Raw genomic sequence first — 20,141 nt, 5'->3', positions numbered from 1 at the left:
CCCTAGAGACTCAATACTAAAGTTTTTTAGGCATCTTCTGCTTTAGCATGTATCAAAGTTCCAGGAACACAGAAGGAAAGTAGATTTCTAGCATGTCATATTGTTTGCACAGTCTAGACATAGAAATCCACCCTTCTCAGTTTGGAAAAATTTTATATCCATATTGGGAATTGTGTCTCATTAAAGTTCCCCCCCCAAAAAAAATAAAAAAAATAAAGTTCCCCAAATCCAGCCATGGGCCAACCTTGCAAGCAAGCCTGGACACCAGTTATGTTTCTGCTTACATGCCTACTTCTCCAAGTGTCTGTTTACTTGTGAAAAACAGAATGGTAATGCCTCTAACTTGTGAGGTCTGTGGTAGAAAGAAAAAAAAGAAGGTTAAATATAAAAACTGTTGGGCTGGGGATGTGGCTCAAGCGGTCACACGCTCGCCTGGCATGCGCGGGGTGCTGGGTTCGATCCTCAGCACCACATAAAAATAAAATAAAGATGTTGTGCCCACCGAAAACTAAAAAATAAATATTAAAAAAAAATTCTCTCTCTCTCTCTCTCTCTCTCTCTCTCTCTCTAAAAAAAAACTGTATATGGAATGGAGTATACATTTCAAACTTCTTTGGATAATGCATAAGATTCTTCGTGATCTGGCTCTCAGCCTCATCTCTTCTTGTCCACTTCAGTGGAGCCATTTAGGACCACTCTTAGTTCCCAGACAAGGGATCTTGCTTTCTCATCTCCAAGGCATGGCATAGTCAATTCTCTGGTCACTCTTGGTTAGCTCTTTCCACCCTTTAGGATACGGCTTTGAGATCTCACTTCCTTTCCAAGTCCTCCATCACTTCCCAAGAATGGTGAAGCCTTCTCCTCAGGGCTCCTTTCCTGCATCACCTACCCCTCAGCATTGCACCTGCCTGTATATGTGTCTCCCCATCAGGGTGTAAAATCCGTGAGGCTAATATCCTCAGTGATGAATATCTGCTGAATGAATGGCAATCTTTCAGAAAGAACAGCAGAGAATTTTCTTTATAGGACTTTTGATGGAAAATCATTTTCAATGATGATACTATCATCTTTATAAATAAAGCCATTCACTTGGGAAACTGAAAAATTAATGTGCTCAGTAGTCAGGACATCTTCAGAAGATGAAAGAAAATAATACTGTTATTCTCCATTCATAAGGAACCACTTAATATATGCTCCTCGGGGCTTTTTCTTGTCTTGTTTCCGCCTAAGTGTCTTTCTTTTCAGTCTCAATTCACTTTACCAGAAATCTACATCTCTCTATCATGTGTATCATTCTTACTTTCTACTTAAGTGTCTATGGCAAAGAAATGAACAAAAGAAGATAGAGGAAAACTCCCCAACATGTAGACAGACACACAGAGTCACATGACAGACATGAAAAAGAAGAAGAGTATCTTATGGCTGTAAGTGGCTTTGGAGTCTGTGGAATATAATAAAGGGAGACAGAGTAGAATCAATGTTATTGTCCCTATTCAGCCTTGGTTTCTTAAGTCACTCCCCACTGTATCCTTCAGCTCTGGCTGTACCTTCCGTGTGATCTCTTTCTTCTCCCAACTTGTCCACATTATGTGGTTTAAAATGCTGCTCTATGCATGGCATATGGTGGGTGGGCTGGTGCTGCAGGGCTCTGTATCAATGTCACATCTCCTTTACTGATTCAGATGCTCTGTGTGTAGAGTTGAGAATGTGAGTTTGTTAGAAGTGCCCATAAGACTCCTTTAACTCTGCCAGGTTCATAGACCACTGCCCAGCAGACCTAGAGGATAGGTGGTATATAAGGCATGTTGCCTAAAAACTTGCAGGTCTTGAGACCTAATACCATCTCTACATTTGTCCACACTGGGCACAAAGACAACAGACCCCCAACCAGTCCAACAACTGTGCTGCCCCTATTCTACAGTCTGATTGTCCCCATCAAAACTCAAATTGAAACTTAACCCCCATTGTGCAGTATGAAGAGGGACCTGGTGGGATCTATAAGAGGTCACAAGAGCTCTGCTCTCCTGAACAGAATAATGCATTCATAGCTTTACAGATTAATGAGTTGGTAGGTTATTTCAAGTGTGTGTCTATTATAAAAAGCTCCATTTGACTCTGTCTTTTGCATGGGCCCCTCTTACTGATGTCCTTTGCTGCTTTGGGAATTAACAGAAAACTCCAATTTCAAAAAGGCCTTTGTCAGAAGAAGAGCCTTGACCTTGGACCTCCCAGGCTCCAGACACATGAACTGAATAAAACTATTCTCTATGATATATCCTGAAGTCAAATATTTTGTTATAGCAACAGAAAACAGAGTAAAGCACCTTATTAGATGCTTAGTTGAGACACTAATTCTAGGCACTGAAACAGGTCCCTTTTGTAATATCTCAGAAGTTTTATTCACAAAAATACTGTATATAAATTGTTTCATTGACAAAAATACTGTATATAAATTGTTTTCTGAATTTTACCTAAAATTTTTTTAACTAGTTGAATTTTTGAGCTTTGAAGGTTTATCTAAATTTAATCTTAAGGGTAGATTACATCTAAGAAAAAATGGCAACTCAAAAAGGTAATTTAAAAGAAAAGTTATAAGCTCCTCGAAGTAATAAAAGCAAGTCTTATGTGACAACTATGGTATGGCAAGCAGCACAGTAAGACAGTTTGATGCTGTAACTCGAAGTGTTCCCAGCCGGCTCAGTTAAGACACAACTACAGACATTATGGAATGCTGCCCAATGACTGTCAATTAAGAAACATGTTGGCCGTGGCACCTAATTTCAAAACATTACTTAGGGCAAAATTTTAACTCCATTAATCTGTATTATGTCATCAGTCTCAGAGCTGTTGTTTGGATCGATTTCTCTAAATGCCTGAGTTCCTCAGCCATGTGGATTCCAAGGACATGGCAGGCCCCTCTGATGACAGCCAATTCTACAACATGCTTTTTTTTTTTTTTTTTAATTAGAATCTGCACTTTCTTTCAATTTTTTACAAAGTTAAATATAGATAATATTTACAATGTTTAGAAGATATTAAGTAACGGAAAGCACTAAGAGCACAAGGAAATCATGTGTCTGCCTATATTGGCCAGCTGAAAAGGACAGATGATCTTGACCCCCAAAAGGGGAATTAGGAAAAACACTATTGGGATTAAAGAGATTCTGAAGGTGACAGAAACACTTTACAAAACTTCTGAAACTACCCCTCTCCAGCCTAATAAATACCACCAATAATCTTCAGGGATGGAGGACACGGGGATTCATCACTGAGAGTGATTTGCCATATCCTTAGAAAATTACCTAGACATTGACACTTCATTCAGTTTACCTGAAGTTAGTTCATTTATTGTTTGCTATGCACCAGCACTGACTTAGTTTTCTATTACAGAAGCTAAGAAACATTCTAGCAAGTGCTAGAAAGAAATGTAGGGGAAAGCAGAATGGCTACAGGGAGCTGGAAGTAAAATGCACTGAGGTTTTCTATGTGCTGGGTACTGTGTGTATTCTGTTTCAATAGCACTCATAGGAAGTAGATAGTCTTCTATTTTTGTTTATTTTTTTATGTGGTGCTGAGGATTGAACCCAGGGCCTCCTCACTCATGCAAAGCAAGTGCTCTACCTCTGAGCTACAATCCCAGCCCATAGATAGTGTTCCAGCCTGAATTTATAGATGAAACCAGAGAAGTTCAGAGACCATAGGTAACTTGTCACTAAAACAGCTCTTCCAACAGAACTCAAGCCACTGATAGACAGTAAGCTGCGGACTCTGGTCTCTTCAACTTGTTACCACAAATGGGGATCTGGTGCCACTGCTTTCTAATTCTATACATACCTTACTATACACAGAGTAAATGATGCGACATTAGACAACCAACAGCCCCCAGCCATTCAATTAATCTTAACATCTCTGCTGGCAAACCATGCCACCAGTTAAAGGAACATGTTTTGAAAAATTAAGACAGAATCAGTGTGGCAGAGTGGGAATACATTAGTCTCCTGGCGACAACCAAGGAAGAATATTAATGACACCTGTGAGTCTAGAGAGGAGTGAGAGCCAGGAAAGCCAGTCTAGGAGATGATAGGCAGCGTATCACGCAGCCTGTTGCAGAACACTGTTAACACTTCAGCTCTCTCGCAGAGTGAAACAGGAAGTCATCAAAGACTTTGTACACAGAGGATTTAGAAGACTGCTCTGGCTGCTACTGAGGGGCAATGGTGGAATAGTTTTTAGATGGGGCCAAGGGTAGAAGCAGAGAGACCAGTGTACCAGTGGAGCACTACTATAATAAACCAGGTGAGTGAGATATGATGGTGGCAGGATTGTGGCAGTAGAGATGATAAATGGTTGGATTTGGATCTATTTTAAGGCAGAACCAATATGAACAAAGCCCATCAGAGCCCTCCGATGGCTGAATGTAAAAAATAATAAATAGACAAAACCCACAGATACACACACAGTGGAGATTATTAAAGGTTAAGAGAAAAAAGCTATTCAAGGGGAAAATAAGTCATTTATAAAAATTCAATTAGCACATCTACATCAGAATTCTCATTACCAACACGGATTTAAGAAGTCAAAAGATTAATAAGTTCTAAAGGAAAGTATTTTGGAACCAATATTTCTATATCCATTTAAACAATTTCATAATGAAAGAGAAAAATAAAAATACTCTTAGAATACAAAGTTCCCTGAAGTTTATTTCTAACACATTTTGAAAGAATCACTCAAGGATATAATCCAGCAAATGAACCAATACATTCAAGAAACAAGAGAATGGGGTGGAAGATAGAGTAGTAAGTAAAGAAAATAGTAAATCTCAAGATTTAGGGTAAATGGTTATTTATGCATGATGAGACAGTGTAAAAATGTGTAACTAAACTTCTAAATAAACCAATACAAAATGGTGGAACTGGGGAGTTCAAAAAGTGAAAGCATAGTAAGGTATTGTCTTATTTGTGATACAATATAGTAAAAACTAACTTACAACTAATAAAATTGCAAGTTAAAACATGTTTATAAAAATGTAAAAGTAAACCACTGAAGGAATACAATGGAACAAGCAATTTTCAAACCAATGGAATGTGAAAAAAATTCACAGTTCAACCATTCTCACAAAGGGAAAGAGAGGGAAAATAAAGAACAAAATAAAATGAAAACATAGAAAAACAAGAAAAGACAAACAGCAAAAGAAGTTGAATACAAAACATAATATGAGAGAGTGAGTCTGACCACACATTTGTCATAATAAATGTAAATTAAATAAAATATAAACACACTCAAATTGAGAGGAAATTTATATATTGTTTATAAGAGACAAGCCAAAATCAAAATATCACTGTTGGAAACAAAGTTGGGGCAACATATAGAGTAAGAAAAGTTAACCAAAAAGAGCAAGTGTAGAGGTTAATATTCAGCAAAATGGAAACAAGGGAGAAACATTAACTGGGACATATAAGGATATTACACATTAGTAAAATGTTCAGGTAAGATGATATGCAAATTATGCCAGGCATGGTGGTGCACACTTATGGTCCCAATAACTCAGGAGGCTGAGGCAGGAGGATGGCAAGTTCAAAGCCAACCTCCGCAACTCAGTGAGGCCCTAAGTGAATCAATGAGACCCTATCTCTAAATAAAAAATAAAAAGGGCTGGGGATTTGGTTCAGTAGTTAATTCTCCAGTAACCCCCCATCCCGGTCCTCCCTGCAAATGATATATAAGTCACAAATTTAATGACTCAGAAATATAAATAGCCAAAACTAGAAGAAATGCAAGAAATACGGACAAGCCCTAAATGTTGAAGAAGATCCAAACAGACTGCTCCCAGAAACTGAGTTATTAAGAAAATGATCTTAAGAAAGACATAAAAGATTTGAATAAGTTATTTCAAAATAAAAAGCAGAAAAAAAAACAGTGGGTGAAATCTAATGTGAATGACAGATACTGAAAAATCTAGATGATGCATTTTAAAACTCCAGTGGCAAAATAATTTCTATGGCTAGGAGAGGGAGGTTGAGGGAGCTGAATGAATCAAGAGGCACTTTTACATTGCTTTATGTTCATGCAAGTTGGAATACTTTTCAATAAATTCCTTCGCTCCCACTCCACCTCTGATCCAAAGATTAATGCCCCTGGGACAGGTGCTAAGCCAGGAAAGCAGGGGAGAGGAAAGTGAGGTGTAAGAGTAAAAAAAACCAATGCTTAGATCCAGCATTCAAAGGCATCTCTTACATGAGATTGCAAATCCAAACCACGAAATTATAATTCCACATCTGTACTCACATAAAAGGTTCTATGTCCTTTGAATGAAATTAAAAACATCTGAATTGTAGCACTGTGATTCCATATCTGGCAAGAATGTGGAAGTAAAATCACAATCCTGTGGATTTTGCAGATGAAAATTCATGCTAACAACACATGAGTTAATGATGGCACAGACGCATTTTAAAACCCTCCACCAGCCATCCATCTTCCATTTTCTCAGTCCTACTGTGCCCAATCAACATAGGACCTTTGAAAATAACTGTAAATTTTAATCATCTATGTGATTGTGATTGAAGATTACAAACATCTACCAGGAAGAAGAAGAGAAAAAGATTCACTCAAGATTTTGTTTTCTGAAAATGAACTCCTTCAAAAGAGGAGAAACATGCACAACTTGATAGGGAAAAAAGTTTACAAATGTTTGAGCTATGGGGCTTAAGTCTGGAGTTTCAAAAAAATCACTACAACATAAAATTAATACACATACACAGTGCAGCTCTGCAAAAACACCATCTCTTTTTCTGTTATCTATCAGTGCATTTTTGTTTTCTTCAATATTCAATATCCTCAGTACTTTCCTTTCTCATTTCAAACTCTTGATTTTCTTTTGATTTTTTTATGAAGTTCATTTTCATGTATTTTTCCCTCTCAAGGAACTGTGCCTAAGTTTAACCTGACATTCAATTTAAGATGATTCTTTTTTTTAAAAATATTTTTTAGTTGTAAATGGATCTTTTTATTTTATTTATTTATATGTGGTGCTTAGGATTGAACCCTGGGCCTCACACATGCTAGGCAAGTGCTCTACCACTGAGTCACAACTCCAGCCCTCAATTTAAGATGATTCTTAACACTGAAAGTACAATCCATTTTCTACCTGCAGCCTGGAACCTATGTGTGATTCCCTGGCTTTGTCCAGGTACCATATTCTCAGTTTCAAAATCCAATTTAGTATATCACACATAAAATGCAAACTTCCGTGTCAGTTGCATTCTAAAAATCTTCTGAGTGTTATCTACCCAAAGAGATTTTAAAATTTTTAATTGTAAACAGGGTCATCTTGAGAGTGATAATTGCCAAATTATTTAATACCACTGATTATGTGTTTGAACATCATCGCTACAGAAATCTTCATAATGTCACTGTCATTGTGAAAGAAGACACTGCCTTCTTTCTGCCTCCCACTGACTGATGACTACTGCTAGAGCCTTTGCCTAAAGCAGAATGATAAAGGATTTTGATTTCTATATTTAAAATCAATGTCAAATATTCATAAGATCTATGTGAAATTTAGACTCTTTGATGCAGTAAGTAGTTTCCTACCTGGGAATGTGTCATAAGAGAATAATCCAAAGGAATAAATAAAAACTACCAGTATGAATGTTTATTTCAATATTATCCAAAGAATGTGAAGCATTAGGACCAATGCTACTACCCAAAAATATAGGAATAGTTATGTAAATTATGGCAAATCAATTCAAAGGACTATTTATAAAGCTACTTTATGAGTAGCTTTTTATTATGAAATTATTAAGAAATTCAACTTACCAAAACTATGTAATAATTTAAAAGACAGTTTAGTAGCAAATCATAAGTGAAAAAATAAAAATGAGAAATGGCACTTGAAAACACTAGACTGCAATAATAAAATTAATTATCAATTATGACACATGAATTCATTTTCTTTAAAAAATTTAAAATATTATTTTTCACAGATTTTGCAATAAATAAAAAAAATGGGAGGAAAGTAAATGATACCATAAAAAACTTGTTCTCTGAGGACAATAAGAGCTTAAAAAGTTTTAATTTTTATAATTCTATACAATTTAATTATTTTCACAGAATCATCAGTATTACCCCCATTTAAAACCAAACCTTAAAATTATAGTTTCAAGGTTGGAAATCTGTTTTGGACAGATTCAGAGTCCTGCCCAGTGGTTATCAGGAGACAGGATAACAAGAAAAAGGAATATAGAGGATTTGTTATATTACACACCACCTCTTCTCAAAACTGAGAATATGAAAACTTCACCTAATTAGAAGATTAAATATCAGAAGCCATAAACAGAGGAGGACCAAGGAAAAGACCCATAATGGATTAGAACTAATTACTCTTTTAGCCCTAAGAGCTATGTTTTATCTAGTCCTTTAGTGAGGAGGAGTTGGGTCAGAAACAACTGATCAGCCCATAATTGGTAACCGTATGCAGCAAATTGCTACATGTGAATAAATTTAAAATATGCAGGCTCTTAGTTTAAAGGTGCTTGCAAGCGACAGGCAGGAGACAGCAGAGAAAACAGGAGTGGCTTTACTACCACTAAAGAAGCTACGGTGGCTTCTTGGACCCATGAAAGAACTCACATCAGAGCCGTGAAGTACAGAATCCTTGTTACAGAAATTATGTCTCCTATTTATAACAATCCTTCCTCACAAAACCCTATCCCTGTCATGGAAAGACTTTTCTTGTGACTAAATGATGAAAAATTTTGTTGAAAAAAAATTCTAGCAGTCAATTTTCCAGAGTGAAACTGTATGTGTCATGGATGTGATTCATTTTCTTTCTTTTCTTATTAACTGCTTAAATAGCTTGAGAAATTCTGGCTTCATTTAATACTCTAGAAACAGCAAAAACTTTCCTCAAAACTTGGCTGTGTCAAATTATTCCTCTAGTAACGCATTGTTTTCTGACACTGGTGTTGAAATGCCAAGACACTCTGACAGATAATTGTTAGAGACTTTGTATTCAAAGCTTTTAAATAGCATGAAATATTGGTTTGGGAACCAGCTGTTCAGCAGAGGGCAGTGGCAGTGGGAATAGGAGAAGACAGTAATGGAGGTGCCGGTAACAATTTTGAACCTCCTTACTGAAATTAGCATTTTACTGTGGGCAACAGGGTTCCCAGCATTTTTACAACAGAAATTAGGTTGAATGTATTTTTTCCTAAAAGAACAAAAACATCCTATCTATGTATATTCAGAAATCCACATGTTGGAATATGAGAAAAAATACATCAGAATGAAGTAGAAACAATAATCCAAGGGTGTGTTGTCAAACATTTAATTATCTGTCAAAGGGACATTCTAAATTTCACTTCAAAGGCAAAAGAAAAGAGGGTGTCTAGTAATTTGGTCTGTTCACTTGGGTCTCTCAATACTCAGTCTAAAGATCCACTGTCCAATATAGTAACAAAGTGGTTATTGGACGCTAATACAAATTCCTGTGTACTGTATGAGTAAAACACACACTGGATTCAAAGACTGAAAAAAAAGAACCTAAATGATCTCATTAATATTTTTCATACTGAAACTGAAATGGTAATATTTGGGGTATACTAGATTAAAACATTATTAAAAATCAATCTCATTTGCTTCCTTTTACCTAATGTGGTTACTAGAAAATTTAAGATTAGGTATGTCACTCCTATTTGTAGCTCTTACATTACTATCAAACAGTGGTATATAAAATAAATTGAGAATTAAATTACCTTTAAAATCTTTTCTATATCTACAGGTCTGACATTAAGAAACAGCAGACACAAGTTAATAGGTCTCTAATGAGAAACCTGGCTCTTGTCACTCTTTGGTTCTTTCTCCAAACTTAGTCATAAAAGCCCCTCTTGACCTTCTCTTTCTGTTTCCCATGGATCTCTAATAGTCAAGAAGAATGAATGCGTCTATTTATTTGAAAACTTCAAATGGAAGTTTATAAGGCTATCCTGGCAAAATAAAAATATTTCCATTTGGTCATATTCCTTTTAATTTCTCGATAAATTCTCATACAAGCTAATATCTGTTTTTGATGATTTGCAATGAACAATAAATTTTGGACTGTGGGTTTTCATATCTACTTAAAAGATGACCTTATGGCATTTGCCAGTAAATGGATAGAGTTGGAGACTCTCATGCTAAGTGAAATAAGCCAATCTCCCAAAAATAAAGGTCAAATGTTTTCTTTCCTATGCAGAAGCTAACCCACAATAATGGGGAAACTGTAAGAATAGAAGTTCAGACACCAGCCTGCAGGAACCCAGGTTCACATTAAGCCCAGGTCCATCCCCTCCACCAGCGGGCACCCACCTGAGCCCAGCCTCCGGCACAGGACTCCCACTTCCGAACAGCAAACTGCCACAGGAGCCCAGGCCTGACCCAGATCCACCCACAGGTCCAGGGTAGGTCTGAGTTTTCCCCCTTCCCCACCTGGAGCCTAAGCCTAAACCACTTCTATCTTGGGACACTGTAGTCACTGCCATAGCCTTCTCCACACAGTAGTCCCGAACTTTTTGACAACAGACAGAGCCCAGAAGCATCTGCATCTCAGAGCAGGCATCCCAAAGAGAGCGTGAGTGAGGCCCACCCTTTTAACCCCATCTCTGTAAGACATTGCTTCCATCTTGGGTCACTCAACTATTATCACGAATTACCTCAGTTATTGCTGCCACCACAGACAATCTGCACAAGTACTACAAGAATGTAGGGTAGAAACTGTCATATCTCAGATCCACACTGCAAGAAAGGAAGACACATAGACAACATGAAAAAACAAGGGAGGAAAGTGCCCCAAACAAACCAGGACACTATAATAACAGAACCCATGGACAATGAGATTGATGAAATGTCAGAGAAGGAGTTCAGAAGGTTCATAATTAAAATGATCTGTGAATTAAAGAATGTGCTAAAAGAGCAAATACAGGCAAAAACTGATCACTCCAACAAAGAGATAAGAAAGCAAATACAGGCAGCAAAAGATTACTTCAGGAGAGAGATAGAGACTCTGAAAAAAAAAAAAAAGACAGTCATAAATCCTCGAAATGAAAGATACAATAAACCAAATAAAAAACTCAATAGAAAGCATAATCAACAAACTAGATCACTTGCAAGAAAGAATTTCAGATAATGAAGACAAAGTTGATCACATAGTGAAGATAGTAAGAAACCATGAACAGAACATCCACAAATTATGGGACAGCATCAAAAGACCAAATCTAAGAGTTATTGGGATAGGGAAAGGCACAAAGTTTCAAACCAAAGGAATGCACAATCTCTTCAATGAGATAATATCAGAAAATTTCCCAAGCATAAAGAATGAATTGGAAAACCAAATACAAGAGGCTTACAGGACACCAAATGTACAAAATTATAACAAATATATACCAAGGCACATTATAATGAAAATGCCTAGCATATAGAATAAGGATAGAATCTTAAAAGCCACAAGAGAGAAGAATCAGATTACATATAGGGGGAGACCAATTTGTATCTCAGCAGATTTTTCAACCCAGACCCTCAAAGCCAGGAAATCATGGAACAACATATATCAAGTTCTGAAAGAAAATGGATGCCAACCAAGAATCTTATATCCAGCAAAACTAAGCTTTAGATTCGATGATAAAATAAAAACCTTCCATGATAAACAAAAATTAAGAGAATTTACAACTAGAAAGCCTGCACTACAAAACATCCTCAGCAAAATATTCCACAAAGAGGAAATTAAAAACAATGATAAAAATCAGCAGAGGGAGGTATTACACTAAAGGAAAACCTAATCAGAGTAGAAACCAAATCACGTTAAATACCAAAATTAAACAAAAATGGCTGGGAATACAAATCATGTCTCAATACTAACCCTGAATGTTAAAGGCCTAAACTCAGCAGTCAAAAGACATAGACTAGAAGATTGGATTTAAAAAAAAAAAGATCCAACAATATGCTGCCTTCAAGAGACTCATCTTATAGGAAAAGACATCCACAGACTGAAGGTGAAGGGTTGGGAAAAATCATACCACTCACATAGACTGTGGAAGCAAGCAGGGGTTTCTATCCTTATATCAAATAAAGTAGACTTCAAGCTAGAGTCAATCAAAAAGGATAAAGATGGACATTACATACTGCTCAAGGGAACCATACACCAACAAGACTTCACAATTATAAATATATATGCCACAAACAATGGAGCATCTATGTTCACCAAACAAACTCTTCTCAAGCTCAAGAGTCAAATAGACCACAACACAATAATTTTAGGGGACTTTAACACACCTCTTTCAGCACTAGATAGATCTTTCAAATAAAAGCTGAACAAAGAGAATATAGAACTCAATAATACAATCAATAACTTAGACTTTAACTGACATATATAGAATATTTCATCCTTCAACAAGAGAATACACTTTCTTCTCAGCAGCACATGGATCCTTCTCTAAAATAGACCATATATTATGCCACAAAGCAACTCTTAGCAAATATAAAAAAAAAGAGATACTACCCTGAATTCTATCAGATCATTATGGAATGAAATTAAAAATCAATGATAAAATAAGAAATAAAAGCTACTCCAACACCTGGAGACTAAATATGCTACTGAATGAACAGAAGACATCAAGGAGGAGATTAAAAAATTTTAGAGGTGAATGAGAACACAGATACAACATATTGAAATCTCTGGGACACTATGAAAGCAATTCTAAGAGAAAAGTTCATTGTATAGAATTCATTCCTTAAAAGAAGAAACAGTCAACAAATAAATGAGTTAACATTACATCTCAAAGCCCTAGAAAAAGAACAAATCAACACAAAAGCAGTAGAAGACAAGAAATAATTAAAATAAGAGCTCAAATCAATGAAACTGAAACAAAAGAAACAACTGAAAAAACTGACAGAACAAAAAGTTGGTTCTTTGAAAAAAATAAAATTGACAGACCCTTAGCCATGATAACAAAGAGAAGGAGAGAGAGAACTCAAATTACTAACATACATAATGAAAAAGGAACTATCACAACAGACACTACAGAAATAAGAAAATAATTAGAAATTATTTTGAAAACTGTACTACAATAAAGTAGAAAATATCAAAGGCATAGAATAACAAATTTCTAGAGTCATATAATTTGCCCAAATTGAATCAAGATGATATACACAATTTAAACAGCTCAATTTCAAGTGACAAAATAGGAGACACTATCAGAAGTCTACCAACCAAAAAAAAAAAAAAAAAGCCCAGGACCAGATGGATACACAGCCAAGTTATACAAGACCTTTAAAGAAGACCAATTTGTATCTCAGCAGATACCCATACTCCTCAATTTATTTCTGAAAATAGAAAAAGAAGGAGCACTTCCAAGCTCATTCTATGAGGCCAATATCACCCTGATTTCAAAACCAAGCAAAGATACATCAAAAAAAGAAAACTTCCATCCAATATCTCTAATGAACATAGATGTAAAAATTCTCAATAAAATTCTGGAAAATCGAATATAAAAATATATCAAAAAGATCGTGCACCATGATCAAGTGGGATTCATCCCAGGAATGCAAGGTTAGTTCAACATTACAGAAATCAATAAAATAATTCATCACATCAATAGACTCAAAGATAAGAATCATATGATCATCTCAACAGTCACAGAAACAGCATTTGACAAAATACAGAATCCCTTTATGTTGAAAACACTAGAAAAAACAGGGATAACAGGAACCTATCTCAACATCATAAAGGCTATCTATGCTAAGCTCCAGGCCAACCTCATTCTAAATGGAGAAAAATTGAAAGCATTCCCTCTAAAAACTGGAACAAGACAGGATTCCCTCTTTCATCATTTCTGTTTAACATAGTTCTTGAAACACTGGCCAGAGCAATTAGATGAAAGAAATTAAAGAAAAACACATAGGAAAAGAAGGAGTCAAACTGGCACTATTTGCTGATGATATGATTCTATACCTAGAAAACCCTAAAAGCTCCACCAGAAAACTTCTAGAACTAGTAAATGAATGCAGCAAAGTAGCAGGATATTAAACTAACACCCATAAATCAAAGGCATTTCTGTATATCAGTGACAAATCCTCAGAAAGGGAAACCAGGAAAACTATCCCATTTACAATAGCCTCAAAGTAAAATAAAATAAAATAAAATACTTGAGAATCAACTTAACAAAAGAGGTGAAAGATCTATATAATGAAAATTACAGAACTCTAAAGAAAGAAATCAAAAAGGCCTTAGAAGATGGAAAGATCTACCTTACTCTTGGATAGGCAGAATTAATATTATCAAAATGACCACACTACCAAAAGCACTATACAAATTTAATGCAATTCTGATCAAAATCCCAATGACATTCCTCATAGAAATAGAAAAAGCAATCATGAAATTCATCTGGAAAAATAAGAGACCCAGAATAGCTAAAGCAATCCTTAGCAGGAAGAGTGAAGCAGGTGGCATCACTATACCAGACCTTAAACTATACTACAGAGCAATAGTAACAAAAACAGCATGGTATTGGCACCAAAACAGACTTGTAGACCAATGGTACAGAATAGAGGACACAGAGACTAATCCACAAAACTACAATTATCTTATATTAGACAAAGGCACCAAAAACATTCACTGGAGAAAAGATAGCTTCTTCAACAAACGGTGCTGGAAAAACTGGAAATCCATGGGCAACAAAATGAAATTAAACCCCTATCTCTCACCATGCACAAAATTCAACTCAAAGTGGATCAGGAACCTAGGAATTAAACCAGAGACTCTGCATCTAATAGAAGAAAAAGTAGGCCCTAATCTCCATCATGTGGGGTCAGGCCCCAACTTCCTTTGGAGCAAGATAAGACTTAATAATAAGACTCCTTTGGTGCAAGAATTAAAATAAAAAATCAATAAATGGGATGAACTCAAACTAAAAAGTTTCTTCTCAGCAAAAGAAACAATCTGTGAGGTGAATAGAGAGCCTACATCTTGGGAGCAAATCTTTACCCCTCACACGTCAGAGAGAGCACTAATCTCTAGGGTATATAAAGAAATCAAAAAGCTAAGCACCAAAAAAATCAAATAACCCAATCAACAAATGGGTCATGGAACTGAACAGACACTTCTCAGAAGAGGATCTACAATCAATCAACAAATATATGAAAAAATGCTCATAATCACTAGCAAATAGATAAATGCAAATCGAAACTACTCTAAGATAATTCTGTTAATTTTTAAAAAAGAACAGAAGTTCAGTGAATTACACAAAGAGAAATGAAGGAAAGGGAGGTGGAATAGGAATAGGACAGTGGAATGAATCTGACATAACATTCCTATGTTCATATATGAATACACCACAGAGAATATACCATCATGTACATCCATAAGACTGTGGTCCTAATTAGAAAAAGATATATTCCATGCTTGTATAATTATATCAAAATAGATTCTATTGTTATGTATAACTAAGAATAACAAATAAAAATACGAAGTAAAAGGGAGTTATGGTATTACAGAACTTCAGAAGTCTTATAATCTGGTAATCCCCAAACATGCTGATATCTCTGAATCACGTGGGGAATATCTAAAAAGTATTGATTTCTAAGCTTGCTTTCTGGATATTCTGACTCAGTGGGTCTTGATGAAGCCCAGGGCCCTTTATTTCTTAAGAAGCCTTAAGATCACTTTGAAACTTAGACATGGTTTTGGAACCTGGTCTAGCCCTCTTATTTCTATAATTTGTGTAAAATTTATGTGCCAGTTGTAAGGCCCAGGGGCCTCAGACCTGGAACCCGGATGCAAGGTCTCCTAACCATAGCTCATGCCACTGTGGAAAGACATTCTCCATACACACACATTACTCACTCCTCATCAGCCCCAGCCATCAGTATATCTTCTTTGTCAGTTTTAACATCCAATTCTGGTTCTCCACTAAGCAGCAGCTTCAAGTTATAAATAACCAGCAAAGTACCTAGTAAAAAAAAAAAGGAGATGTTTGACTTGCCAGTATTTTAAACATACTAAATGCTAGGTATTGTGCTACCATCTCATCCTTGGAATAACTAAATACACTATAACTAAGCTTCCTTTTGCACTTCAATAAATAATATATTTGACTATGTTCCAAAATTCATATCTTATAGCAAACTCTACTCTCTGCCAAAGAATGTTGAATTGCTACAATATGGTGTTTCTTATTACTAATTCAATTCATTGTAAGTCTTTCAAACTTTAGCACTCATCATAATTTGCATTATGAAAAGTGTTAGGAAGTTGAGCCAAGTTTGTATTATAAGTGAAGCTCTCATTGGTGAGCTTGAAATCAATGCATAAGAGAACAAAGGCGAGTTTTTTAATTTGTACAAAGTGTTGCTTTTAGACTCTATTGCTGGTATTGGCAAACTTTTTCTGCAAAGAGACAGACAGTAAATATTTTAGGCTTTACAGGCCATATGGTCTCTGTCACATCTACTCATAACTCCTACTCTGCCACTGTAGCATGAAAGCAGCCACAGAGAAGACATAACTGAATGAGTGTAGTTGTATTCTATTTATTTAGAGAAACAGGTATGTCACCATAGTTTGCTGACCCCTGCTCTAAGTAACTTTTCATATCAAAGAAGTCCAAATCATTTACAAAGTTGGATTCCTGACAAACCGAGCTGTTGGAAAAATTTTAAAAGAAAGATAATTATACTTTTTGTTGGTAGAAATAAAAAGAGTGTGGTGGCTAAGAATGTGGACTTTGAAGCTTAACTGCCTGTGTCTAAATACTGAGTCAACCATTTACTAGTACAGTAATCTCAGGTAAATTTTTTATTATCTCTAAACGTAATTTTTCGATACAATGGAGATCACGAGGGACCTACCACATATAGTTGTTCTGAGAATAAAATAACTTAATTTTTAGAAAGCACTTGGGAAAGTATTCAAAAAGAAACTCTTCATTAATGTTTGTATTTCACAATTGGAAGTGAATCACTGTTCTTAAAATATATTGTGTATATATTAATAAAAAGAATACCAACTTAACTGCCATTATTTTTCCGCTGAGACAAAGAGAAGTGACTTAAAACATCATTTTTAAACAAAATGCCACAGAATGGAGGAGAAATTTTTGAGGTAAAGCAAATCAAGTCTGAAATAATTTTAATAAAATTTCACCACAAACAATACATAAATCGAAGAGTTTCACAGTTTTCCTTAAAGCAAGGTATGAGAAATATGGGAATCTGGAGAAAGACTGGCACTGGAAACATCAGCAAAGATGGTACATTCTACATGTTGAGCAGAAAGTTGGGAGAGAAGGAGAGAATGAGGGAAAATCTGAAAATCCTGGAAAAGAATATCAACAAAGCTCTTGCTATCTCTGCCACAGAAGCATAGATTCATTGTTTTATAAATTTGTGAGTCTTATCAGCCTTGTAACTCATAATCTCAGATGTAATAAGCATCTCGGCTACATGGTGCAAATAACAAATAACTCTGCTGCATGATACAGCACTGGGTCATGGCCTGCATCATCCTCTTCTCCTTCAGTTTCACAAAGCTCCACAAGCACAATGAACCTTCCTCTTTGTGCCAAGGATTTACAGCAACTCCTGTTTCAATTCTCTTAAGACAAAATTCATATGGCTAAAATGAATGGCTGCCCCCATGTGAGAATTCACATGATATTATTAACATAAAAACATATATAGAGTGACTTTCATAAGACACCAAAACAAAAACTTCCATCAAATTTCAGAATTCTGATGATCTTACCACATTTTCCATAGATCACATCAAATTGCTGCATTAATTCAGCTTCATTTTTGAATGGGGAGTATTTATAAATTATAGATAATTCTGTTGAGAATTTTTGTGGATCATCTGTGACAGATTCTCTGGTTCTTGTCAGCCATGAAGGCATTGGAACTACAACCTGTTTAAAAACAAACAAAAAAACAAACACACACACACACACACATTGATTTATTATTATTATTTTTAAGAGAGAGAGAGAGAATTTTTTAATATATATTTTCCAGTTTTTGGTGGACACAACATCTTTATTTTATTTTATTTTTTAATGTGGTGCTGAGGACTGAACCCAGTGCCCTGCACATGCCAGGCGAGCGAGCTACCGCTTGAGCCACATCCCCAGCCCACATTGATTTATTATTAAATTCACAAGACCCACCATCTTTTTGTCTGATCCTAGTTTATTTACTATTCAAACAAATCATAAAATACAAAGTTAAAAGTTTATTTTCCTCCCATATTTTAGTTTTATAAAGAAGAGACAGATAACAAATTTGTATACTTGTGGAATGTGCGGACAGATGGAGGCCAACTCCATGCCCTTTTGAAAGATGGATGGAATGGCAGAGGAAACAATAGTATCAGCACTTTAGAAATGGAAAAGCAGATGACAGCATACCAAGAAATACAGTCCACAGCCCTTGCCAGAAAAGAGAAGAGTCAGCCTGATTTACAATTCAGATTGATGGCATGAAAGCCAGAAGCAGCATCTAGATCCCCATCTGGCAACAGTTCCTCCAAACCCCAGAGCCCCTGGATGCTCACTCTCTGAAGACTGGAACAATGTGTTTATGGATGAGAAGACACAGAGTTGTTAGGGGAAGCCTATTGAGATGTAAGGGACTGAGTCAAAGTGTACATGCTGGATGCCAAAAACCTCAGCATCTCGTCTCATCTGCCCCCAGAAGGCTGGCAGCTAAGCCTCCAGGCAGAAGACTGCAAGAGTCTTCTCTTAGAAATCGGACCAGCTCAGAAGGAAAGCCCTAAAGAAAATGACAACAAGAATCCCCCAATAAAACAACCTGTTTAGATCATATCATTGAAACTCCCACGCCCAGCTCAATCAGCATTTTGTTGGACTACTTTTTTAAATGTTTAGGAATAACAGCCATCTAAGAAAAGCCTCTAATATGATAAACAGAAACCAGGTCAACAAATAAAAACTAAGCATCTCAGTGGAAATAGAAACCATAAGAGGAGGACGACAATTTTGATTAAAAAAAAAAAAAAAACATTATTAAAATCTTCAGTGCTATAAGAAAAATACTGTATCCATGAAATAAGAACCAGATATCTTTGGAAAAAAGATTATTGAGAGAATAAAAAAAGACCTTTTAGAAATTAAAAATATAATTATAAAAGAAATTTATGAAAGAATTGGAAAATAAATGTTTAAAAATCTCCCAGAAAACAAAACTATGAAAGACAGAAAATAGAAGAGAAAAATAAGAAAATCAAAGAACCACTTATAGAAGTCCAAGAGCTAAAAACAGTGGCAAAAGGAGAGTAAAGAAAATATGGATGAAAGACAATCATCAGTGTTGCAGGGCACAGCGGCACACAACTATAATCACAACTACTTGGGAGACCGATGCAAAAGGATCATAAGTTCAAGTCCAGCCTGGGCAACTTAACAAGACCCTGTCTCAAATTAAAAATTTAAAATGTCTGGGGATGTAATTTAGTGATAGAGCACTCCTGGCCTCAGTCCTGAAAGAGGGAGAGAGGGGGAGGGAAATGGGTGAGAAAGATATAAAAAGGAAGGAAGGGAGGGAGGAAAGGAGGGAGGGAGGGAGAGAAGAAGAAGAGAAATTCATCAGTGTTACAGCAGGTTACCCCAGAATTGCAAGGATATGATTTCCAGATTGAAAAGATTCTGTATGTGCCAAGGACAATGGATATAAATAGATCAGACAGGTAAAATTCTGAATTCAGAACACTGGGGACAAAGTTGCTTTTGACCTTCAAAAAGTAGAGATTAAGGAATAAAATTCAATGGCTTCAGTTTTCTCAGTAAATTTTGAAGGAACAGTGGTACACGCCTGTAACCCAGCGTCTCAAGAGGCTGATGCGGGAGGATCATGAGTTCAAAGCTAGTAACTTAGTGAGGCCCTAAGCAACTCAGTGAGAGTCTGTCTCAAAATAAAAAATAAAAATGAGCTGGCGACGTGGCTCAGTGGTTAAGCGCCCCAGGGTTCAATCACTGGTACTAAATGAAAAGGTATAAAGATAAAATCTTGAAGGAAAATGAATTTCAGCTCAAAGATGATAACAACCCAAACTATAACTGAGTGTTGGGGAAGAATAACAGCATTCTAATGTGTGGTGGTCT

General features: G+C 35.9%; 1 protein-coding gene across 1 annotated transcript in view; it reads right to left on the bottom strand.

The window, feature by feature from the left end:
- Morc1 (MORC family CW-type zinc finger 1) overlaps positions 1-20,141 on the bottom strand; it is a 153,840-nt gene that overhangs the window by 111,753 nt on the left and 21,946 nt on the right. Inside the window, exons 8-9 of the mRNA XM_046464058.2 lie at positions 17,771-17,930; positions 15,872-15,977 (exon numbers count right to left, since the gene is read on the bottom strand). Of these exons, the coding sequence (XP_046320014.1) occupies positions 15,872-15,977; positions 17,771-17,930 (266 nt within the window). The remainder of the gene's footprint in view (positions 1-15,871; positions 15,978-17,770; positions 17,931-20,141) is intronic.

This window comes from Marmota monax, unplaced genomic scaffold (assembly GCF_021218885.2).
Source record: "Marmota monax isolate L192 unplaced genomic scaffold, Marmota_monax_Labrador192_F-V1.1 WCK01_AAM20220418_F8-fsc00156, whole genome shotgun sequence".
Taxonomy (NCBI): Eukaryota; Metazoa; Chordata; class Mammalia; order Rodentia; family Sciuridae; genus Marmota; species Marmota monax.
This window is presented reverse-complemented; position numbering and strand designations above follow the sequence as displayed.